Source organism: Calypte anna, chromosome Z (genome assembly GCF_003957555.1).
Source record: "Calypte anna isolate BGI_N300 chromosome Z, bCalAnn1_v1.p, whole genome shotgun sequence".
Taxonomy (NCBI): Eukaryota; Metazoa; Chordata; class Aves; order Apodiformes; family Trochilidae; genus Calypte; species Calypte anna.
This window is the reverse complement of record NC_044274.1, coordinates 42,464,118-42,490,002: the sequence shown is the minus strand read 5'-3', so window position 1 is coordinate 42,490,002 and position 25,885 is coordinate 42,464,118. Positions and strand designations below refer to the sequence as shown.

Genomic DNA, 25,885 nt, shown 5'->3' with positions numbered 1-25,885 from the left:
TCGCAAAAGGAGCTGTAATCTTTCTGAGAATTACCAAACTTTTCAGTTTTCCGCATCCAAGGCCCTGTTAACATGAAAGGATGAGAGCATGTCTTTTGCACATCTTACCTTTAAAACTCTGGGAGCTCTCATCACTGAACAAGGGTGGGTAGCACTGAATTTGTGAGGAGGGGATTGATTTCTGAGAACCCAGAGTGCTTGTTACCTTCTAAGGCCTGTCCTGCAAAGAGGAAGGTGCTTGCATCTGAAACCTGTTGCTGCCCCTGCTTTCTGACTTTGAGGACTGATTCCATGAAGAGTGAATTAGATTCCACTGATTACTGAATTGTAACCTGCTCTTCAAATAAGTGTAGACTGTGCATGCAGTTTTGGCTTCATGGTGTTAACTGTGTACCTTTAAAATATCATTCTGTTATTTTAAGTATTGTTTTTAATAAAAACATGAACAATTTATATTTGCTAGCCTGATGAAATTCTGATTACCAAAACAGAATATATGTATCCGGTACCTTTTCAGAGTCGTCTGGAATTCAGAGGATTTTAGTGGAGATCTTTGCTGTTTAGGGAACCTGGTAGCACTGCTTGAACTAGTGTGGGCAGTGGCCATGGTTCTGCATACCATTCTCCAGCAGGAACTATAAACATCTATAACCTATAACCTATAATGTAACTATAGAGTGTTATCCTTCCTAGAAGCAGACACTGAAAAACATGCCGTTAGTCTCAGCAAGTGCAGCTACTTAGAAGAGACTTTACTGAAAAGTAAAATTGCTAGAAAGAAAATTGGTTTTATCCTGGCTCAAGCCAGGACACTGCTTCTCTTTTGAAAGCTGCAGCTAGTTCTCAGAAAAAGCCTCGTTCTGGCTGATGTAAAAGACAGCCAACTCTGATAGCCTGCATACAGAAATGTATTTGGCAAATAGAATTCCAGTCACAGAATCACAGAATTGCTTTAGTTTGAGAAAGAATGTCAAGATCATTGAGTCCAGCTTTTAATCTAACACTGGCAAGTCCTCAGCTAAGCCCGATCTGTCACGTACTATGTCTATACAACTCTTTGGTACCTCTAGGGATGGTGACTCCACTACTGTCCTGGGAAGCCCTGTTCCACTGTCTGATAGTTCTGTCAGTGAAGTTCTTCCTGACATCCAATCTAAACCTCCCTTGCTGCAACTTGAGCCCATTACCTATTGTCCTGACATCCAATCTAAACCTCCCTTGCTGCAACTTGAGCCCATTACCTATTGTCCTGTCACTTGTAACCAGCTCCCTCAGCTACTCTGGATGAGACATGGTCCAAAACCTCTATCAGCTTTGTAGCCCTTCTTTGGACACTCTCCAGCACCTCCGGTGTTCTTTCTGTAGCGAGGGGCCCAGAATTGAACGCAGTACTTGAAGTGCAGTCTCACCAGTGCAAGGTGTGGAAATCCAGGGATAAGTTCTCCTCCCTGGTCCTGCTGGCCACACTGTTCCTGACAGAGGCCAGGATGCCACTGGCTCTCCTGTGCCACCTGGGCACACTGCTGGCTCACGTGCTGCCAGTCAACACCCCCAGGTCCCTCTCTGCTGGGCAACTCCCCAGCCACTCTTCCCAGGTCCTGTAGTGCTGCTGGGGGTTGTTGTGGCTGAGGTGCAGGACCCAGCATTTGGCCTTGCTGAAACTCATGCAACTGGCCTTGGCTCAGTGATCAGGCCCATTGAGATCCCTCTGCAGAGCCTGCCTGTGCTCAGGTAGAGCAGCACTTCCACCCAGCTTAGTCCTGTGGCTGCAGATTCTGTGAGTGCTTCATCTTAGATGACTCGAAGCAGAAGTGTCTAAAGCCAGATTCCATTCATCACTTGTGTGTGTTTCTGGTCATGTCTAAGGTAGGTCATCTGTGCTATTTTTTTTAAATGGTCTAAGTGAGCCAGGTGTTGTCCTGTATACTTTGAAAACAGATGAGGACCAAGCACCTGTAAGAGCAGGTGGCAATAGTTCTCTTACCCTTCAGGAATCTGGAGGAGAGGAAGAGCTGTGCCCACTGCAGCTGTCACCACCAGCATCATTCCTCAGCTTCATTCTTTGAGCTTTCTCCTGGTAATGCAGATTTCCCAATCCTGTTCAGTACTTGGGCTGAGACAATGTAGACAGCTGGGACTACAGCTAAGGATATTGTTTGCTTGCTTATTAGCTTCTTATGCTGAATCCTAAGGTGGTAATCCAGATTTTTACTGAGGGTTTTGTATTTTAGTTTCTTTCTTCCTTTAGCAGTAGGGAGAAGACAGTGACCAAAATGTTAATTTACTGTTTCATTAAACTAAATGTACCTTGGTATGCTGTCTTTCACCCAACCTATCTACCTTATTTCCAGTAAAAAGTTACGGTCAAATCTATTTCAAAATTGCTGTCCCTAAAGCAGATCAAGAAATTTTGCTCAGGCCAGTGCCATACTTCAGTGAGGCAAAGGAAAGCTGATCACAGTCAGGGGTGGGAGGTGAGTGGGTCCTGAGCTTAACCACAAAACAGAACTCGGAAGCTGCTGTGTGTTCTGGTCCTGTATCGTATTGAATGATTCAGCTTTAGTGACAAGTGGAACCAAGAGGCTACATTAAATCCTAGTATTTAAAGATCCATTACTTTCTACAAAGCTGCCATATGACTGCCGGGTCTTGTCTTGATGTAATGTGTCTTTCTGAGTGAGTCCTCTGAGAGATACCCAGCAGTGCATCCAGCGGCACATCTGCAGTTAAATTTCTATGACATCAGCTGGATAATTGTGTTCTGGCTCCTTGTTAAATGCTCCCAGTGTTTCAGTGATGAGAACTTCCAAGTAGGTTCATTACTTCTTGATGAAAAAATGAGAAAAGAATTTTGTTACTAATGGTTGTCTGGTTTTGGTATTTATGACTGGATCTTCATCCAGATTTATTTAAAGTAAGACAATCAGCAGGGTTTTTTTTTCTTATAAATATCTTATAATAAATTGGATGTACGGGTTTGGCACTTTGAGATGAGTTTTATTTAAGAAAAAATTTAAGGTCTCTCCTGCTGACAAGACTTGTGTCTGTAGTTACAGAGGAAGCTGAAAGGCTAAGTACTAAAAACTGTAGCAGAATCTGCTGAATCTGAAAAGGAATCTGTTGTGAACTCCTTGACTTGATCATTTCTAAACGGTTAGTGGATTTATAACACTGTTTCAGCCTCCCAAAAGGTCTTGGAGATTCTCTCCCTAATGAAAGTTTTTGCACTGCTGACAAGATAGCAGTGCAGAGAGCTGTTTCTTGTGTTGAGGGAGAGGTTCCCCTGATTTTACTGTTGGTGTAAAGTTCCAAAGCAAAAGGTGGCTCACATAGACAGCGTTACTTTCCAGTAACTGGAAAGTAACTGGGCAACTTTAACATCATTTAACATTAACTTTTTACTGGGCAACTTTAACATCATCACAGCAGCCCCTGCTCCACTTGGAATGATAAGCAGCTCAACAGGACTGCACAACACTCTGAGCTGTAGTAAACTCAATTCTTGAGGTAGGGATGCTACTGGCAAAACTAACACTGCTTTAAATTAATGGGCATTAACTGTGATCTGTTCCCTTAGAAAACCTGAGTTTGACTGCTTGGTCAGTTCTCAGCTCCCCAAACTTTTATTTTTGTCATCCAAGAGACAGAGCTCATGGACACTAAGGTATCTTGGAAGGTGAGATGACAACTTCTACAGTGGGATTCTGTGCATTTTAGGTTTCTTTTTGTAAAAAGGCAACAAATTCCAACAGTGAAAGCCCAAGCAGCTGAATGGATAAAGCATGATTTTGTGACTTGCAGCAGGAGCTTCTGCATCCAACTCAATTAATCCTTTGAAGTAGTGGCAAGGCTGACCCATTATCTCCCGAACAGTCCTGACAGACAGATCTGAGCTATCTTGTCAACAAAGAAGGTGGATTTAGCATACTTGTCCAATACAGTTTACCTCTTTTTTTGGTGAAAGGGGTTTTGATATAAAGGAATGGTCGAGATTGGCAAGTACCTATGTGAGAATTAGTTTATTGAGTTAACACTTTTACAGAACACTTCTGAGGATGAAAGGGGAACCTGTTTTAGTTTCCTAAGGCAATAAACTACACCTTGTGACTAGCTGTATGCAGAAATATGCAAAATTCAATGTACAGCCACTGTAACTACCTGTACTTGGAGCCGAGTGAGGAGGCTGCTGCCAGATGGTCCAGCTGTGTGGCCAAATCAGCCTCTCCCTCAACAGCACTCTGTTGTGAAACACTACAGACAGGTTGCCAAAACTCAAGATCTGTGGAGGCCAAACATCATGGCCATCTGCCAAGGACAGTTCATACTGGGAGCTGCCATGGCTATTAATCTTCCAGGTTTAACATGAGGTACTGTCTCCAAGATCTTAAAGCTATTCAGTCTTGGTATACAAACACTTTCTAGTTTATTACACAATTACATACTCACTATGCACATGAAAAGCTCTGCAAGCAATTTTAGCATTTAGTAACTACTTGCCATGGTTTTGCCAGTGTGTGAGGATTGCTGTATTCCAAATATCAGCTTTATCACTGTGAACTAAAACTTCTTTCCACACTGAGTTTTAATGTCCAGTAATCACCTCAGTGGATTCTGCCTTATAATTATAGGCCTCAGTATTTCACCATTAACCTACCCAAGCACCCAGAGCTTGGTACTTTAATTTCCAAAGGCAGCCAGCGTGTTACTACAAAGTGCTGCTCTAACTGAGTGCTCCTCTGTTTTGTGTAGGAAAGCCTTTTCTCAGAGTGCTTCTTTGGACAGTGATGTGGAGGCCTTCCCCCAGGCACTCTTCAGAGAGAAATACAAAGTTTTAGGTTGCTGGCAACTTCTGGCTGGAAGGCACACTGGCAATAGTTCCATTTTGTTAATATGCACAAATCATGTTTTTTTGTTAGGATTTTTACATATCCATTGACATACATGAAAGCAGAGCAATAATGAATGGGAAAAAAATGCACCTATAAAACTTAGAAGTACTCAATATAGTATGGATGTCTTTAAAAAACATGCAGCATATTCTAAGATTCTAATACTCTAATACTCTAAACAAGTTAAACATTCAGAAGCACTGGTCTCCTCCAGGCTGTAAACATTTTTCTCTTGTTCTGCCTTGAAGGTAACGCAACAGAAGGTGACAAGTCCTACACCTGTAACACCGTCACCTTCCCTGATATCCCCATAACAAGATTCTCAGGACTATTAAACTCTTAGTTTCTAACCTGGCTGGCCTCTGTCAAATACCATTTTCTGGTCATACCCAAGTTGTTCTTGGTTGTGATGTTAGGCAAAGTTTGTGTCCCTGGAGACTCTTCAGAGGAGCCTGTACCTGTTTCCCTTTCATGACTAAGAATTTGTTACAAGAACTTCACCAGCATTTCTATTAAATTTCGTGTTAGAAATCCCCATGTTAATGCAAAGGCAGTAAAATCAAAATAATACGAAAAAACCAAACATTTGTTCTAACTAGCTATGTTTTCATCTATACAAGTTCATATTAAGAACAAGGCTCTCATTAACAGTTTGAGTTCTTTAATTCTGCAGTTGTTAAAGCCAGTGTTTTCCACAGGTGCATCAACAGATTGTTGATGTGAAAACACCACATTTCTTTCTAGCATACTTATTATACCAAAAGCATACTGTAGTCACATTGCAAATTGGCACAATGAGTCTTGCAAGAACAGAACCTTGTTTAAAAAAAGTTAAGTATACTCGTACATTAACATTATAACAGCTATAAAAATGCAGTTTTCAACTCCTACAAAATACAGTGAAAAGACATCCCCAACAAGAGTTGAAAACCTATGCACAAACAGAGGTCAGTATCATAGGAACAGAGGTTTTATACAAATGAAGCAACTGGGCAGTTAAAAGTATTTACACTTTTTCCTGCTATTAGCTAGGCAAACATACAGGAGTCAGGTAAAAATATACTACAGCTCTAAAACCTGTAACATGTAAGCATTTTGCTTTCTAACTGTAATTTTAATATTTTGAAATGTGCTACCTGTTAATACTGGACAAACTATTGGCAAAAGTGTTTAAATACTTTTAAACCAAGATTAAAGGGGCTCTTATTCCACAAAATTTAACTTTAAAATACTATGCTTATAAAATTATTTAAAACTTTCAGCAGTCTATAGATTTCAAATGCAAAACGTAACAATTCTCTTTTAATTTGTACTTTTAAAAAAGCCTCCGGTGATGTCATTTGCCTTCAAAGGCAGAATCTTTTGCTGGTTTTTCAAGCTCTTTCTCTTCACCACCAGCCCTAGAAAGAAAACAAAGCAAAACTGATGACCATATGAAAAGGCAGAGAGCAAGAGTTACTCCAGATCAATCTGCAGAGCCTAGAGGAAGTGATGCTGCTGTACACGTAGCAGTAGATGTGGTCTGGAGAGGGGAAGCAGGCGGTGATGCCAGCTGTCTGCTCCATCTGCCCCAGATGGGAAGCTGCGCTGCAGTGACTGACATCACACTCACGTATGTGACCAGCTGGGAACAGAAGCCACTCAAAAGCAGCTCATGTTCCATTCAGGCAATCCTCCCTACTCTGCTGGCAAATACCTATCAGCTCAGGTATGTTCTAGCTTAACATACTTTTACCATTTTTTATTTTTCTTAGTAGGCAGGAATAATCCACTACATGTCCCAAACACTACGGTAACCTCAGGAAGCAGAATGTATTTTTACCAAATGAAACAGAAAGGTGTTCTTAATTGCCAGTCAATCACTTCTGAAGTATCAGTTACAAAACCTTCTTCCAAAATTTCTGATGTACATCTTCCTCTAAATTACCAAAGAGAGTAAAGTTCAAACTGAAGAGACAGCCCTGTCATTTCAGTAATTTTCAAATTATTAGAGTGAGCAGTGGGAAATGGGGAGGGGGGTGGGGGGTTTTAAACATATTTTGCTTACTAGTTTCTCACCTGTAAGAAACTGAATATTGCAAAAAAAAAATGTATGAAAAAAAATCAATGAAAGGAAGTTTGTGTACCAGTCCGTAGCTTGCTCCAATTTAGATACAAGAGGTGTTATAAAATCTGCAGCAGCTAGCCAATGGGTGTAAGCCTACAGAAGCTGCTTCCAAGTAGTTATGCATGGTTTTCATGGAAGGTATTTGCAGGTTTTACAGATACAATCACAATTATGGAAGTAATAAAAATACGAATAGTCTTGGCTCAAAGAGACTATATTCAACAGTCTGTTCCAAGACTGCTGCATAACTATCTTAACTTTATTTGCCTTAAATTTCTTTTGATCAATAGCCATTGAGGTGTTATGTATGAACACAAATACTATTCTTTTAATCACAAACATAAAGGGCAACATGACTGAGACTGTCTCTCTGCCACTCAAAAATCCAAGTGTTGTCAGGTTCTATGGGAACAAGAGCAGGCCATGAAAAAAAATCCTACTTGGCAAAGCAGTTCAGTATTTATTTTTAAACGCTTTGGCCAAATATGGCCTAAAATTACTGAGCTGCCTTATCACTGATATCAAGTAGCTCAATGTGTTGCACTTTCTTAGTGCCATTCTGTGATTTGGCCACATTACCTATCTTAAGCTCTGTGCTGGGTTGTGTAACCTGTGTCAGGAACCTCCTACACCTGTGCCTTCATCACGGTCCCCTAACACGCAGACTGGGTAAGAATTTTGGGCTCTTTAGCCACAAGCTCCCAGATTTCACTTCTGAAAGCTGTGTAATCAGAAGCCAGTAGTTCCGAGGCTACCTCTTTGTAAACATCAATTCCATTCTCATCCTAAGGGTTTTTATGTTTCGGCTTTGTTTGGTTGTTGTGAATAAAGGCTGGGATTCTACTCATTCACAGTTTTTGCTTGGCCAGGCAACTGCAGTTTCTCCTTGGCCTGCAGGAGAGCAATGGTGAAGGGAAAGCTTACATCAGTACCCACTGCAGGACAATAAGAGTCCCTGAGCACCAGGAACAGTGGTGCTGAGAGAAAACCAAGTGGTACTTCAATAAAGCTATTCAGCTCAAGGATAAATTTAGGCCTTTTCTTCATCATTTACCAAATTTTATTGGTTTTTTTCTTGTTTTCTACAAAAGGCTCGATGTTTGGTCTTGTTTAGGAAACCACATTTTTCTGTGAGGCTAAGGTTTAAATATATACTTACCTCCTGAAAAATTCAAGCATTTTTACAGCTTTTTGCTTGGAAAAGCTGCATCAACCTCCAGAAAGCATTCGGAGTTCCAAAATTTTACAAGTCTCAGTTCCATCCTGCTGTTTAGGCAGTTCTATAACTACACTATAAAACACTAATTAAAGTGGCTTAGCTATTAGTTATGATACACGATTTCACAAAATATGTGATAAATCTCACTAGCTTCTGTAAGACTTGGTTCAGGCATCTTTTGCTTCCAACTTAACAGCATCGAGTAGTCTAAAACACCTAAAAGACCTAAAAATTCTAAAGCTTGTACTTTGCCTTGCCTCACAACACGTCGATTTTGTCCTAACAGGACTTGTTGTAAGCTTTTTTTGTTTTTTTTTTAAACTTTCTACCATAGCAGTGGGGAACTGACTTCTAAAACATTCATTCAGAACTTCAACAGAAGGTTTGATTGCTATCACCGTTCTCTAAAGTTGTAAGAAAAGTCTGCAAAGAAAACAGTACCTCAACATGGTTAAGTAACTTCAATCAACTGCTATTCTATTTCAAATAATTTTACTAAAGTAGAACAGATCCTTAGCCCAGTAAGATTATTAACTCACTTTTTCTTACTGCCAGCTTCATGCTTATCTTTCTTTTCCTCAGTGTTCTCTCCAGCATTTGGTGCCTGGCTGGTGTCTTGAGCCTCACACCCTCCATTCAGAACCTTTGAACCTTTAAAATGAGAAAACAGAACAGCAGGCAACAAAAGTGTGCTAGAAAAGGTCCCAGATAACTTATTTATCTTTGTAAACTCAAACACTGTAAATGATTTCCCCTCACTCTGACACCAAGCAACTGAAACAAATTAAAACTGCTTCAGCTTCTGAAAACTCCACACAATGAGTCTCATCTCATGATTTTAATCATGTGAAATGAACACTGTGTATATTTCATGTGATTTAAAGTGGTTCTTGTGCTTGCTAGGTTACAGATAATAGTCAAGGAAGAAGACTATTGTGAAGATCACGGATTTAAATAATTTTAATAGACAGGTAGAACTCCTACACCTTCAGGTACTTAAGTTCATTAGTAACACAGCTTTCCAGTGCTCTTATTTTGTCCCTCTCTTAAAAAAAAGTAATTATTTATTTTACTACATTTCTTTTTTTTTTTAATAACTGATCAAAGTTAGTGTAGAGCATGCTTACTATGGAAAGCTTTACATGCACGTGGTAGCATGCATGACAAAAGAAGAGGCTAATGAAGGCAATTAAGCAGTTAAAGCATAAGTGTAGGTCTAGATACCCAAAAAGATACTTGAGGAATGCAAGGTAGTTTATTAATTCTGCCTCATGTGTCAAGTTTTCTTACACCATGGGGAAACTAGGAAAAGTAGGAAAGTAGGAAAATTTCGAGAAAAGTAAGTGAACTCCATCTTTGCAAAAGACCTTCCCTTCAGGTATTAAAGGTATAACAGCCACAGAAAACATTATACTCCTAAATTTCAAAGTTAGTTATAGCACTGTCAGCCCTGGCTATTTTCAGACACATAAAGATTTCAAGGAGTTCTTGAAACTGCTCAGAAACTGATGGAGACTAGGTCTTTTATATAACAAGAAACTACAACCACAGTGACTTACTTGTCTGGTCCTTTTCTGGTTTTTTGCTTGCACCTTTCTTCCACTGTTCTTTGGTTTTGTTGGCTTCCTCATGCTGCTTCTGCTCAGCAAGTGATTTATTTAGTACTTGGGAAAGAACAGAATCTCCTTCCCCAACCAGAAACATGGTCTTGAACTTGTTGTATAGCATTGTAGATTTTTCCATGATAACTTGGCTAACTTTGAACTTCCGTATCTGAAACCGAAGTAATAAAATGAACTCTATTTATCTATTTAATTACCTAGGTAATTCTATCATATGCCAGCTGAAATGAGATCAAAGACTTCTAGACTCTCAAGTATCTGTGAACAACCCAGGCTGGAAAGAACCTTGAAAAAAATCATTAGATCCAACTCTTCACAGGGAAGGAAGCCTGTGTAAGATTATCAAGTACCCTGTCCAATTACATTTTGAAAACCTCCAGCAATGGGGACTTGATTACATTCCTTGTAAAGCTGTTCCAGTGAACACTTGTTCTCAATGTAAAAAAAATTGTTTTTTTATATCAAGATAAAAAACCTCTGCCAGTGCAACATGGATCTGTTGCCCTATTTCTTCTCACATGGCTCATCATGAAGAGAATACCTGTTCTCTTTGTAGCTGCACTTTAGTTAAAGCAGTTACTGGAATACTGTGATGTTCCCCCCACAACTTTTCCAGGAAGAAAACACCTAACCCCTTCCCTTACAGGCAGTTTCTCCAGTACCTTCATGACTTTCCTTTGGACCCTCTCCAATCAGTCTGCATAGTTCTTAAATCGTGGGGTCCAGAACTGGATGGTAATAATTACCACCATTATCTAAGAAAACACATTACAGATCTCACCTTCTTTAGAGTCAGAATCATCTCTGTATGTTTCTGAGCTTGTTGCATTGTGATTTGAAGGGACGCAAGCTCATCAAGAGCCTCGATACATCTGTTCACATCCTGCATATAAACAAGGAATTAGTTTGAAGATTTAACTTATGTATTAATAAGCTTCGATTAGCCATACTGAATTTGATTAGAAATGCTCAGTCATATCTCCCTATAATATCCTTAATTTGACTATGTGCTCATTTTAGAACAATTTATATAGTTAACTTTGTAAATAAAAATTATCAGTTGACTTTCCAATTCTTCTGTAACAAAATGCAGATGCTGAGTAACTTAAAATTAAAAAAAATAATTTAATACTTTCAAAAGACAAACTCAAGTTTTACATTGCTTTCCAAATCACACTACCTCCATGCTTGATGCTGTTCTCCACAGTCAGCTTTCCACTAAAAAGTAGCAAAGCATGTTAAGTGGGCTGCAGTTAATAAACTGTATCTTTGCAGATTTTGCAGGTAAAAATTTGATGAACTACACACTATGTAGCATACTTCTGATCTATTTCTAAGAACCAGTGTAGTGAAGTCTTCTTCCTGTAATACTTAGTTCTGAACTTCCTTATCTGCAGCTCCTCGTTTATTTTACTTCTTGTTTAGAATTAACACAACTCATCACCAGCAAAGGCCATAATAATAATCTGCATCTCATATAAAGCTGCAATCCTGGTTCTCAAGGGAAATCAGTATTTAAAAAACACCCAAACATTTCAGGACTATGTTCAGCAGAATACTTAATATCAGGTTAACTTGATAAATGCAATGATGATGAACTAAGTGTCCTTGCTGTAGCTCTACGGCCAATATTCTTCCCAATGTCCTAATATATTTGCTTTACTACACAAGGGTGACATCTGCTCTCTTCCAGTCCTTGTGAAAGTCCCCCTGATCACCATGACTTTTAAAAAATAAAATGTAGGGGGTACACAACGACATCATTCAGCTTTTTCCTCAGCACTCAGGTTTATTCTGCACCAGTTCCCACTTTGAACATTCCCTGATTTTATCCTTGTCTGCTGAGTATCAAGCCCTCACTGTTTTGGACTCTCCACACATGCGTGCATGGCAGTGCTCTAGCCTCAGTAACCATCCTCACCAAATCTCTGTGACGCCAATGAAACCAGAGCTCTGCAAACTGCAGACAGATGCCTGGTTCCCCTGGTTTGTTCACCACGCTGTAATGCAATACTCTACACCCACTTCAAAGGGGCACCCAGTGCTGACTTAACAGAAAGGCTATGAGAGATTCTGTCATAATGGAAAGCTTTCCTCACTTCTGTGCAAATGCTGTGTGATGCCACTCAGAGTTCTGTTGATGAATTCTGATAATTACGTGTCCACTTCTACTTAAATCACCCTGCATCATTTGATTTCATCCTGCTCTACAACTTCCTCTTTCTCCTCCTTTTCCTTGTCATCTCTGTGTTGTTCAGTTTTGGGCCCCCCACTACAATAAGGACATTGAGATGCTGGAGAGTGTCCAACGATGGGCAACAAAGCCAGTCAAGTGTCTAAACCATAACCATTAGGAGGAGCAGCTGAGGTAACTGTTTTTTTTTCTCAGTCTGGAGACTGGAAGCCTCCATCCCTTGCATTAAGGAGACTGTCCCTTCCACACTGTGTCCTAGTGCTTCTGCAGAGCTCAGGCTGACCTGGCACAGATGCTTCACTTGACAAAATTCTGTCTGCATGTTTCTATTAATTAATTTCTTATGAAGTATTTTCAAACAAAAACAATTTCACTCACTGACACCAGTCTTTTAATGTCCACAGTAACCTCATTTAAGAAGCAGTTATCTTTCAAATCAAAAAAATTCCATTAATTCTCAGAATATTAATTAAAACCAGATCATGCATACCAAGTATTACTTACTGGAATTATATACAAACATCAGTTAAAAAATGTACTTACAAGATTATCAATTTTCAGGGAGTTCTTAATTTCTGCATGAATTCTTTGAAGCCTAGAATCCATTGATGTCTCTGAAGTTTAAAAGCAAAATGCATAAATATTTTATAATCACATCAGATTTGTTTTTGTAGAAACCTTTCTACAAATCTGAACATTATACTGAACGCAGAGAAAAAAGACACACACTCTCAGCAGGTGCAGACATAAGCACACTACAGGCCTTACTATCAGAAGCTGAGCATGCAGCTTTTCAAAACTGGGCACTAATAGCAACTTACAGTTTTGTCCCTAGGGAGTTATAAACTGAAAATCATTTTCTATTTCCATATACGCCTCCCATCTACTTGTGGGCCATGTTAAAAGGAAATTTCAGTAAATACTGTGAGTAATACAAAACTGAAAAAATTTTAATTACAAGACACCTGGATATTAATGGTTTTGTTTTCAGTAAATTGGAAATTATTCAAATTATAGTCCAGATCCATCCAAACAAAATGTTCCCAGTACAACATTCTCCAGCAGGTGCAAGATGAATTAACAGGTCTGTCACTAATTCACATGCTGAATGCTTGTTTGGATGTTTTCATATGCAAGTGGCATGTATTCTGAAAAACACTGCAGCAAACAAGAATTGCCTTCAAGTTCATCACAGCTGTGTTTGGGTAAGTTTTTATTCCACTGCCAGCACTGGGCTGGTTTCAGTTCATGCCACTGGATCTGTACTATAGCATGAACTACAGTCAGTGGTTTGGATTGCCCTTAAAGATGGGAGTACTAAAATAGGAATGACTTATCCCTACAAAGGTCAGTTTGCAAGTGTGGGTTAGTAGACAAGACCACAGTAATCTGAATCTAAGCCTCTTGCTTAGGCAGAACAAGCCTCTTGGTTAGCAAGCCTCCTGCTTACTAAGAGGTAGAATCTAAATACTTTCTAGAGGTCCCTCAGATTATTATATTAGGAGAAGATAGAAAGGAAAAAAGGAGAGGAAGAATTTAAGTGATTCAGCTCAAAGAGTAACAGCTTTAGTTTCTTGATCACAAATGGAAGGGCTCCAATGACAGGAAGAGGGGAATACCAAAGACCTGTTCTCATGCACTGCAGAAAGGATGAGCATAAAAGAGCAGGAATTCACTGTTTCACAGATCTAAAGGTAACAAGCATCCCCAAGTGAGATTCACCCTTAGAAGTAAATTATTTTATCCAGGCAGTTAATTCTTCAAAATTTATTATTAGCAAAATACTGTTTAGTTTTAAACTAACCTCTCTTCTTCTCCATCTTCTTAGCTTCTGTTTTCTTGCCTTCTTCTTTACTCTGCCTATCAAAAAATTTAGAATGTTTTTACAACATTGTAGAGTTTATTTTTCAGCCTTTTTTTCCCCAGCTCTTCAGATAAGATGCAATATTTTGAGGTATCATCTCAATAAAATGCAGCATACAAAATCTACAAAGAACCAAAGCCTGTTTTTTGAAGACTGAAATAAATTAAAATAGCTGAAATACTGCTGATAGATCCTCCATACTGCCAATTTTCCCTAGAAGCAGCAAATTAAAGGATTAAAAGCCACATTTCCAAACTGTATTTTATTATGGCTGTATGTATAAATTGATAAAATGGCATTGTATGGCACTAACTTATGAAGAAACGAAGTAATTTTATTATTATGACAAAAAGAGTAAACCATGTAACTTTACCAGAACAGAGGTCAGTCAGTCATAATCGGTTCCCATGTGAATTATTTCTCACATAATTAATTGTAACAATGTAAATATCCTACAACTGATCATAAATGCATCAGTGATAATTTAAATATTCTTGAAGCTAATAATAGAAGACAAAGATTTATTACAAATCCACTGAAATCTGGCTTTCTCCAATTAACCAAATATAATGGTGGGACACAAGAATAACAAAACAAAACTTGTGTCCATCCGAGTTACAGGATGAAGATGAGCAGAGGTCTTTAAAAGAAACTTTTGAACTCTTCATTCAAAGAAGATCACAAACCCCTGCATAGCAACTCCTCAGTCTTCTCTTACTGAGGGATTTCACAGCCTCATTTTAGAAAGCATGTATTTCAGCACATCATGACTAAACACTCTGTGACTTTCTACCTGTCACAGTAGTATGCATCCATAAAATACCCAGGCCTACCTGTCTACCTAATCTTCCATATTCCTTTCATACTCTATCCAGTTAGCAAATCAACAGTTTTAAAGTACAAAAGACTATTTTACTTTACCTGTCAGCACAAGCTCATGCTGTTTAAATGGTAAACATAAGCTTTGTATATGTACAGAACGGTGTACAAAGCACCATTATTAGTTTTAATTAAATACTAACAAAGCAACTACACAGACCAGCAAACTATGCTGATGAGAAAAGTAATAAGAAAGAGATCAGCCTATGTCCAGTGTACTTGTAGAGGAACTTGAATACAGACAACAGAAGAAGTCGTCTGAGTTTTGTGGTATTAGTCACAGCTGTAATTAAAGTCAATATGCATCTATTAACTACTACTCCTTTACCTTATTAAAACACAGTACTATCTACTTTCTCTCCAATGCATAAAACATGACAACTATTTAGAAGTTGAGGAGATTTGATTTTTATAACTAAATTAATATATGACAGTTTGATTGCAGAAATCAATCAGCATATGTCAGATTTAAATAGCGATACATTAATAGCTGCAAAGATGTGAAGGAAAATTTAGTATCTCTGGTGCTGGAAACACTTAGCTTTGCTACAGGCAAGTAGAGTAATTATGTTAAGTTTCCAGAGAAGGAGAGACAGGATGAAGAGGAGAAGACTAGAGGATGAAAAAACCCCAGACAAACTAGACTGTTGTTAATGCCTGTGGAAGAGGTACAATTTTGTTGTTACAGTTGAAGGGGACCACTATCATCCTCCTTTTTCTCCAAATTTTTACCTTGTTCTCCCTTTCTTCTGCCCTCCCACCAACTGTGGGGATGGGAACATCATCCTCTCCTGGTGGCAGCTTCTTCACCCATTTGCAGAATAGCTCTTGAGTAAGTTGTCTTCCTATTGTCCGACACTCACCCCTCCCCACCCCACCTACATCCCCTTTTTCTGGAAGAATCCTCTCTCCATTATTATACTTGATTCATTTGTGATAATTTATCTTCTGAATGAAGAATGCTTTTGGTATCACTCAACTGGCTTTGCAGTGCTAGAGTAGAGTAGTTCTTCACCTTTTCCTTGCTCTGTCTGATGGTTTACATTCCTTTTGCCAGACAGAGAAGGAAAGGTTTTCCAGGTAACCTATACATTCTTCAAGAATACATAAACATGGATTGTATGAGGTCCTACCAATTCTCTGTCTAATGTATCCAGAACTTAAGAGAAATACATGGCTGTCCTGAACAGTTTTTCACACCAAAAAGGTGGACTTTCTTAGGCTATTTCTAATACAGAACTCACCAGCTGTCTTACAGAAATCCTAACTCACTGAAAGAATGAGATTGCTGGATTTCTACATTCAATTTCTTCCCATTCTCCCAAAACAGAACATACTGGTTTTAAAGGAGCTTTTTACTCTCCACTTAAAAAGAAAAAAGAAAAAAAAAAGTGTGTGTGGGAAGACAACAGAACACAGTGCAAAACAGTTTGGAATTTCCTCAGAATCAGTTTCCTCCAGTTAGTTCCAAAGTACTCCTAAAGTTTGTGGACATCCCATATTAAAACATACTCACGAGTCAGACTCTGTCTGCTCCTCCTGTTTACGCTTTCTTTCCGCTGCGTCTCTATCATGCTGGCCTCTTATAATGTTTCTTCTATGAGCTGACTGAAGGCTTCTTCCCCCTTTTTTCTTCTGTTTTCATTTGAGATTTTAGGATTGGAAAGACAAAAGCAAGCTTATTAAATCACTGTCTTTGTAAACAGGTAAACCTACCTACATTAAATATCTTTGAAGCACCTCTGCTCCATGGAACAACCTGACAAGAACTGGCCTCCCCTGCAACTAAATACAAGACATGTTGGTAAGTTATGAATTCCTTTAGTCCATTCTCACTTTTCCTTTCTAATAGAAGGCAAAGATCCTAAGGACCACAAGAACAAAGACATTAAAAATGACTGGCTAGAGACAACTTCACACCTTTAAAAAACCTGATTTCAAGCCAAATGTTATCTTAGACACATCCAAGGAAAAGGAAGTCTGTGTTCCAAAGAACATAAATGGGAAAAACCTTTTGACAAAGTAAACTACTGCTACATTTAAATCTTTGTTTTAAAAGGGAACTGTCTTACAAAAATGATGCTTTTCTTAAATATATAAAATAAAGTTACAGAACTTCCTTTTGCCAAATAATTCTTTCAGGAACTTCCTTCCTACCTTCTGTATTAGCCAGCCAAAGGGCTAAACCCTTAACTAAGATCTAGCATAAACTTAAAAATACCCACTTTACTTTATTTATACTACTTTTACCTCTATAATAGATGTATCTATCAGGAAATTATACCTTGTCACCTTCTTGTTCTTCTCCTTCACCTTCAGAATCAGAAGCTGATGCAGAGCCAACTTTTGCGGTATTCTTCCGTTTTGGTTCAGCCTCCTTCTTTCCTTCCTTTTTGTCAAATTCTTTCTTTGATTTCTCCTCCTCCTTCTGACTTTCTTCATCTTTTTTCCCTTGTTTTTTGGGCTTTTCTTCTGGGCCCTTTTTCTTTGCCTTCTCCTCCTCATTAACACTAAAACATGAACAGTACTTAAGGATCACATCCATTATCTACAGTGAGTTTAAAACATATTCCTCTGCCTTGGGAAGGTTTGGTTTTTTGGTTGTGTTTGTTTGTTTGTTGTGTTGTTTTTTTAACCACAGAATATTAGAAATTATCAAGTTAATTCACCCTCAGTTCATGAAAAGATTTTTCAAAAAATACTCAGTCTTCTTCTGAAACTACCAACCAACTACCTATGCAAAAAATTTAGAAAATGATATGAAGGTGCTAATGAAGCAAATGCTAACATATGTGCATAGATGCAAAACCAGAAAGATAATGTGCAGTTTTCCATGCATGTGTCTGCAGGACCAAGAATGCAGACACTGTAGAATATTCTATAGAGTTCTATAAAGTATATTTGTTAAGGTGTTCATATACCGGAACTCTGCAACTGCTTGTCTATAGAAAACTATGCTGGTGTTCAACTTTTCCTTCATTTACTAGGAACTCTAAAGACTTAACACAAGAACTGAAGGCAGTAAAAACAAAATTTAGGTAACAGCATTGGAATTCAGCAGCAGGAGAGGTATGTGAAACAAAATTGTAAAAAAAAAAAATTACTAAGCTAGTTTTGTACAACCTAGTCTTTTCTCTCAAAATGTATTTTTTTGTCTTAACTCATAATCATGTGATATTCTGCACAGATTTTACAAATTAGGAAGGTTAAGATCTTCTCTTGCTGCAGAAATGTAATGCTTTAAGTTACTGTGTATTAATTACCTAAGCTGTAAACAACATCAAAGCAAACAGTAGCTCATACTGAACACCAAACGGGCCAAAACCTGTCAGAAACTTAGCAGTAAATATGAAGACTTAACACAATTAACATGGTTTACAATGAAGATATGTATTAAGAAAAAAGAAAACAACTCACGAGTCACTCTCTGAAAGACAAGATGGTTTCACCAATTTGGGTCTCCCTCTTGGTTTTGGAACTTTAGCTTCGGAAGCTAATATTTATATATAAATAAAAGGTTAATTCACAGCCACCACCTGCTCCTTTGTCTATGAGGAAAGATCCTTATTGAACACATACAAGCTACACCAAAATCAAAACACATATGCTAACTTTGTTATTAAACAAAACTCAAGTTTCAACTGAGTACCAGGCTTTAACCCAGATGTTTTTGAAAAATTAAAGTTTTTTTTAGCTCACTGGTCACTTAAAAACTTTTTTAGCCACAGTTTTCAACTACTGACTGCTCAGTTTCTGCACTCTGTGCAGTTTGGATTTGTTACGTGTTCCATAACCAATACAAACAAGCCTTGGAGAATGAGAAAGTCTGAAATTAGGGAATGGAAATAAATAGTGTAGTGTCTTTGTTCATGCAGTGTTTGCCATTACTTTTAGATGTATAATGAGGTTCCATCACTTTCTGGATAACAAACTACTGTTGTACCACTACACTACAGTCTAGAGCAAAACTTGGCATTTCTTCAGATTCACCATGTTGTTAGGAGTATGGTAAAAAATGTACCTCCCTTCCTGGCACTTAAAACCTTCACACTTGTCCAATCCCACAGTGAACATATGGTGAGGAAACCTAATACTCAAGTGTTTAAACTTCATTGGTGTTAGCATGGAGCACTATTAAGCAAGAGATGCATACATCATATCAACACCAGAAAAGGCTACATTGTGAATCTTATAAAAAGGTATTTTATAGAGGAGATAAAAGCATTTCTTATCCTTCCCTGCTCTTACAGGCAGTAGTTAGTAAAACATACAAAAAAACCTGTAAAGATAAAAACACAAAATTATTACACATGTGCATTTGTTGAAGTGATACTTCATTGGTCTTGGAAGCTAGGAGGAAAAGTAGTAGCACTTCCTAAAAGTTACATTTGTACTGTCATAAGATACAGATGAATATAAACTATGTTTCCCAGACTAGATACAATGGTACTTAACTGCCAAAAGAACCGGTTTCCAATGCAGTAAGTAGATACTAATCAACCCAAGAGTATCTTCAAGCTTACCACAAAATTTCCAATTACATTGCTACTTGTTTGAAAGGAACAAGCACTGCATACTTATCAACAACTGGTTCTATGTATACATTTTAAGAAAAAGCTGTATCTTCCCTTTGTATCTTCTCTATCAATCTATACAGACTGCCTTAAGTAATGTTTTTAAACAAGTCTGTCCAGCTCTTTTTACTGTCCTCCAAGTTCCACCTACAGCCTCTATGACCCCCCAGTTCTATTCTGTCTGGATATTCTAAAACAACTGAAGTATTTCGTATACTTCTAACAAGTATAGATGTTTAAGGAGCAACACTGCACACAGAGCTTTCATCATATAGATATAGATAGATAGATATCATATAGTTTTTATTAGTTTATATTATTATTTATATTAGTATGTATCTATAGCAGCATTCTATGCAGGCAGCTTTCCTAAGGGTGATACTTGTACTCAAACCCAAAGAGTTTTATTTAGGGGACTGAGCACTAATGCTAACAATTTAAATCCATTTATATTCTAAATCCTTTAGTTTGAGACCAGGTGTTTTCTCATTACATTCCAAAAGCAAAAAATGCCTTTAGCATGAGAAAATACTCTGTATCACTTCTCCCTCACTAATTCATTCTACTAAGATATTTCTGTGGTGGAAAAAGAAAATAATAATCTTTCTTTTGAAGTTACCTGTTGGTCTTCCTCTTTTGGGGCTTACTTTTGGAGATGCTGGCATAGGAGCTGCACCTCCCACCACTGTTGCCACTGCTGCTGCTGCTTCCTCAGTTTCACCTTGTTTTTCAACCTAATTTAAAGAATTAATTTTCCAAGTGAAGAAACAGGGCGCCAATATTTCAAGTATTTTCTTAAAGAGTTCATCAGCTTCTAGAAATATATTACTATGATATTGCTTCTATATATGAAAAAACTTTCAAATTTAATAACAGATTATATTTAGATAGCATCAATCTGCCCCTTTCCATGCCATCACTACCTGATATAGTAATGTCTGATTTAATTTCAACAGGCCTGTTCATCTTCAGAAGAATAAACTTATCTTGCTACAACAAAGGAAGATGAGTATTTGCAAGTATTTTCAAGATCACCATAACAGCATGCCAAAACCCACTTTTAAGCAGGTAAGTTCACTGCGTCCCCATTTACGAGTACTCTCTTACATGCCATCATCTTCCCTAGCTGCACCAAAGTATCAAGCCAGTAGATGGAGCTATTCCGAAAAAAAACCCCTAACCTGCTTTTAGCTCTATAACCAATTACAATGAAAAACGGTATGCTGAACTGGATTAACTGGGATACAAAAAAACCCTTCATCTAAAGGGTCATTTAAGGGGTAACTAAGACAGGTAAACTCATGACAAAAGAAGATCTTGATGAAAGAAAAGGTATCTTACTGCAGAAACATTCCATATTCATACATACAGTTAAATAGTACTAAGAAAAATCCCAACCAGAGAAAATTTACAGTAATGTGTCCTGGATGCAAGAGCACCAGCTAGCAACGACAGAAAAGTTATGGCCAAATATACAGTAATCTTAACATTCTTTGTGGGCACCTATAATAAAAGAAAATTTTAAGAACAGAGACAAATCTAACCCAGAGGTACATCCCTCACACTAATCCCCTTGTCACATGCAACATCTGCCAAACCTGGCTCAAGAGAGCTGAATCTAACAAATGTGAATGAGGATATCTTAGGCCTGCAGTGTCTAAAGACACTAAAGAAACACCACTTAAAAAAAAAAAAAAAAAAAAAAAAACAGATGAAAAAACACCACAGCTGTAAAATTGAGTGCTTTTTGAAAAAGCAATGAATGAGATTTTCATGCGTGCCTGTCACCTGTGAGGCTTCTCTTGCATTTGCAAGCTGAAATCACATGTATGCATAGCAACAGATTCTTCCAACTTGTTGCTGCTTCAGACTAGAAGCTTTCTCTCTATTTTGTTTCAGTTTTTTGTTTTAAGGAAGGAAGCCTTTAAATTGTATTTTTTAAATATTCAAGACATTTTTAAGAGCATCCAAACATTTATTTTTTTTGTGGAGAAAATGATACTCACCATGCTACTTACCTCTGGCAACCATACTAAGGTCAAAGTAACTTCGAACTCATCCCTGCTGTCAGCACTAAAGTTACAAGTTAGGTGGTTTAAAATCAAAATTAAGCTTTACCCCATCTCGATCTACCTTTTAAGCTGGGTCAGAGCCCTGATGTGGCTCGCTGTGTGACCACACGAACATTAAAGCTGGGGCATGCTAAGCAAGCTGCTGGAACTTTCAAAGTAACTTAGAATTTTTCTCAGATTAAAGAGACCACAGAATCACAATCCCATGAAACAGGAGTATTTCAGGTGTTAGTTCAGCATAATGAAACTGTTAGGGTGGGTTTTTTTTCTTCAGAACAGCCTAATTTATTAGTGGACTAGAAACAGTTTGAATCTTAGTTTTCCTTACCTAAAAATGGACTGTGAGAAAAAATGGGAAGTCTCTACCTTAAGGTTGCCCCTCATTCTCCTCCAAGCTGAAGAGACCCAGCTCTCTCAGTCTTTCCTCATAAGGGAGATGTTCCACTCCCTTCAGCATCTGGACTCTTTCAAGCAGTTGCCTGTCCTGATGGAACTGAGGGCCCCAGAACTGGACACAATATTCCAGATGTGGCCTCACCAGGGCAGAGTAGAGGGGGCGGAGAACCTCTCTCAGCCTACTAACCACCCCCTTTCTAATGCACCCCAGGATGCCATTGGCATTCTTGGCCACCAGGGCACATGGCTGTCTCATGGTCATCCTTCCATCCACCAGCACTCCAAGTCCCTTTCCCCTTCACTGCTCTCCAAGAACTCAGTCTCCAGCCTGTACTGGTTCTTGGGGTTGTCCTACCCAGATGCAAGACTCTACACTTTAAATCAGTTCAAACCTTACAGCCATCTGAGGGAGGAGGGTGTCAAGTGCTTCAACTTAGGCCTAGAGTATCCAGTGTAACACATTCAAAAAATAGCAGGAAGCAAAGTAACATTGTTACCTTTCTTTTTCTTCCTCTTCTAGCAACTTTAGGAAGAGAAGCATCACTTGTTTTCACCACATCCTGTGGAGATTAGAAATGGTGCTAAGAGCTACATAAAACAAAGATATATTTTCAATGATTTAAAGTTATTTGCACAACTGAAGGTTCTGGCACATGGCTTAGACAAGAGTTCCACAATATATATATATGACAGCTCCTGCTTTTAGATTATTAATTTTATTTTCTTGAAGGTAAGAAGTCAATACTAACTAAGAATTGCTTTACATAAAAGTAGTCGTGTTTTAATCTGTCTGATCTTTTAAAAAAAAGAATACACAGTAAGTGGTAGCAAACACACTGTTCCACCTGTTTTAATTAAACCTAGAGACAGCCAGATTTAAAGCTGCCTCTCAGTTCTTATTAGCTCCAATGAGAGTTGAAGAGTGAATACACAGGAAATTTTAAATGATTAGTATTATTTCTATAATTACACTGGTGCTGAGCCTGTCACAGTAGTAACAGCTGTAGCTTCTTAGTTAATAGATTTACATCAACAATGATAAGATGTTCTTTAGTGCATATAGAAAGCTTTTGCATACTTCTTTACTGGTTTTGTCAGAAGGCAGATCATCTTCCTTTGAAGTATCCATCTCCTTTTCTTCTGTTTCAGCTTCTGTAGGCATATTATTATCCCCTTTAGGGGACAACTGCAAAGGAAGACAATGTACGAGTAAAAAAAATGCATTAAAAAGTATCTCACAGTAAAACCAGAACATGCTAATAACGATCAAGTTGCTTTTCATTTTAAATATTTTAAGTCTATAGGTACACTAATTTCTTAGGTACACATTAAAAGCCTAAGGTAGGACCTTTCTCAAGTACATGACTTGGCAGAGAGCAGTCAGAACAGGTCAAAATACAGCAATGTATTTGTGCAATTCTCTGTATGCAGAACCTTAAATTCCACTTTGTGTTCTTAACATAAGTACACTTTTCCACCATATAATCACATAAGTATTTCTGAATGTTGATGCCATTCAAAATTCATTTGGATCACTGTTTACCTATTACATACAGATGAATAATCTACTTACATACCATGTTTAGCGATGAGTATCATTCTACTAAACAAAGACATTGCAGTAAACAGGCCACAAGCTGTTAATTGTGAGCTACTTATTAGTGGTAATTGGTGTAATCTAATCCATCCTTTTTTTTTTCCTGTTTCACTGTTGTTTTATTTTTAAACCTTAAGATAACTAGGTTTTGATTTAGGTGAGCAGTTAAAGCTTGAATAAATTTTACTTGAAAATACTCAACATTTCCTTGCAGACAATATATCTGCATGGTTTTTAGATTTTCCATTCACTCTCTTGACTTCAATGCTACTGTCGTGTTTCACTTGCCATCACCTTTTGTGAAATTCCCTTTTGAAGTTCTTAATATTTCAACAGTGAAGCAACTCAGGCACAAGGCTATCATACAATATTCATATTTGCTTGAAGACATGTAGCATCACTGAGCCTTTTTACAAATTACAACTTTAAGATAGAAGAATCACTGGTACACTAAAGCCACAGGAAACCAGAATACAATGACCGTTTAAAAGAATGTTATAGCTACATTAGTATCGAAAGAAGTACATTTGCTCTGCAAATGCCTTAAACTGATTAATTCATGGAGACTAATTACAGAAACCTATATAGATGGACCTGTTCAGAATCTTTCTTTTCATCTTGTAATTAAATGGCTCTTATGTCTTCCTGTTTCTCTTTCACAGTGCCAGATCAGGACAGCCTGAAAGCACTTTTTCAGGATAAACATGAAGCTTAAGTCATTGCCATTTCTATTTGAGCATGTGGCTTGCTGCATAAATCCAAAATGATTGATGCAAAGTGCTGAGCTAGTCCAGTTTAAAGGAAATTTTCCCTTTGCAGCAGCAAATGCTGAGGAACAAAAGCTTTTATCAGCAGCATGCATGGAAAAGAACAGCAGTGTTCATTTCATTATACCACTAGGAAATTATACATTGGAAAGTATAGCTGATAGAATCCAGATCATATTGACCTTCTACATGTGGAAGTACTAAATTAAGGAACACTATAAGCAGTAAGAAGCTGTGAGAAATAACCCATAAAGATCTCCACAGTCTCTATTTCATAAAAAACCCTCTCAACGTCATTTATCAGTGTACTACCAGTACTTTAGTTTTTGGTGGTTTTTAACTCAAAGGTCTTTTTTCCTCTTGAAAAAACCAAGCTATTTCCCAACATAAGGAAAATCCACTATATGTTTGACTCACTGAAAATTCTTCCACTGCAAGTGTAAATTGTCACTAAAGGACTGTCACATACACCTGCAAGAAAACTGCATTAAATCTTGGTAAATAATTAAAACAAAAACAGGAATTAAAGTGAGTCTATTCAAAATAGTTTGATGCTTAATTCAAGGGTACTACTCATCCAGTAGAGTACAGTAGTAATTTTTAGAAACAAGTTAGAAATAAATGAGACACCATCAGTGTATCCATCCCATCTGCATTATGGTTTTTGTTATTTTGGGATTTTATTCTCCTTAATAAAAACATGGCACACAACCTCTCTTCCACACTATATGACAAATACGCCCCTGTGAACAACACAAAACACTCAAGGACAGAGAAAGTTTGAAGCATTGGTGTAGTCAGATCACTTAGAGCACTGTGAGCTAGGAAGGTTCACCTCTTACAGTACAACATATGCATAGCACCACCAAGCTGAAATGAAGACATTTTGGTCAGAAATTCATTTTAGTATGACTGCAATATATTTAAAGATAACACCATCTTGTTTCAGAAGGATTATAAAGTATGCACACATTTACAAAGCAAAGAAACTTAACTCTGTCTACATAAAGTACTGTATACCAACTACTCACAGATACTTTCCTGAATCAAAAGTTCAACTGATACAGCTATGAAATCCTTTAAATCCATCTATATCCTAGTAAGTCCATTAGAATTACGGGCTAATTTTGTTCAGGAAAAAATACTGAAGAAGCCCTTCAGCCCAGACACAACCTGATGCTCTGGCAGGCTTTTCAGTAAGAACTGTCATAACTGGCCTGTGATACTAAAAAGGTTTCCAAAACCAGAGAAACTTAAAGTTAAATCCTGGTGATCGCTTCCATTTTCTCCTGCCTAGGAAGGACTGTATGAATTTCTTCAGTGTATTAGGACTTAGGAAGATAGCCTGGTGAATAAATACATTTTCAAAAATATGCACAGCACCTTAAAAGGAATACAGAAGGATAAAAAATATTATTATTATGTACATCTGAAAAGAACCAAAGGCAAAGCTGTTACAATAATAAAACACTTAGTTTAAGATATTTACATAAAAACTCACCAATACCATTTTGACTGTAAAACATTTCTGGTAGAACAAAACAGTAATTTGGTCACCTACTTTTGGGACAGAAGACTTTCTTCTCTTGGCTCCTGCTTTTTCTTCGCTCCCCTCAGCAGGCTCCTGACTGCTTTCTTGAACAGTTTCTTTGATAGGAGTGTTAACAGCTGGATGGGACTTCAATACAAAAATACAAAAAATGAG

At 37.8% G+C, this 25,885-nt stretch overlaps 1 protein-coding gene across 1 annotated transcript in view; it reads right to left on the bottom strand.

The window, feature by feature from the left end:
• Positions 1-5,533: 5,533 nt before the first annotated feature.
• Positions 5,534-25,885, bottom strand: part of PSIP1 (PC4 and SFRS1 interacting protein 1) — a 36,496-nt gene continuing 16,144 nt past the window's right edge. Inside the window, exons 5-17 of the mRNA XM_030467395.1 lie at positions 25,742-25,858; positions 22,895-23,002; positions 22,314-22,376; positions 19,968-20,082; positions 18,192-18,267; positions 17,059-17,284; positions 16,291-16,409; positions 13,836-13,891; positions 12,575-12,645; positions 10,619-10,720; positions 9,775-9,988; positions 8,755-8,866; positions 5,534-6,289 (exon numbers count right to left, since the gene is read on the bottom strand). Of these exons, the coding sequence (XP_030323255.1) occupies positions 6,226-6,289; positions 8,755-8,866; positions 9,775-9,988; positions 10,619-10,720; positions 12,575-12,645; positions 13,836-13,891; positions 16,291-16,409; positions 17,059-17,284; positions 18,192-18,267; positions 19,968-20,082; positions 22,314-22,376; positions 22,895-23,002; positions 25,742-25,858 (1,443 nt within the window). The 3' untranslated portion in view covers positions 5,534-6,225. The remainder of the gene's footprint in view (positions 6,290-8,754; positions 8,867-9,774; positions 9,989-10,618; positions 10,721-12,574; positions 12,646-13,835; positions 13,892-16,290; positions 16,410-17,058; positions 17,285-18,191; positions 18,268-19,967; positions 20,083-22,313; positions 22,377-22,894; positions 23,003-25,741; positions 25,859-25,885) is intronic.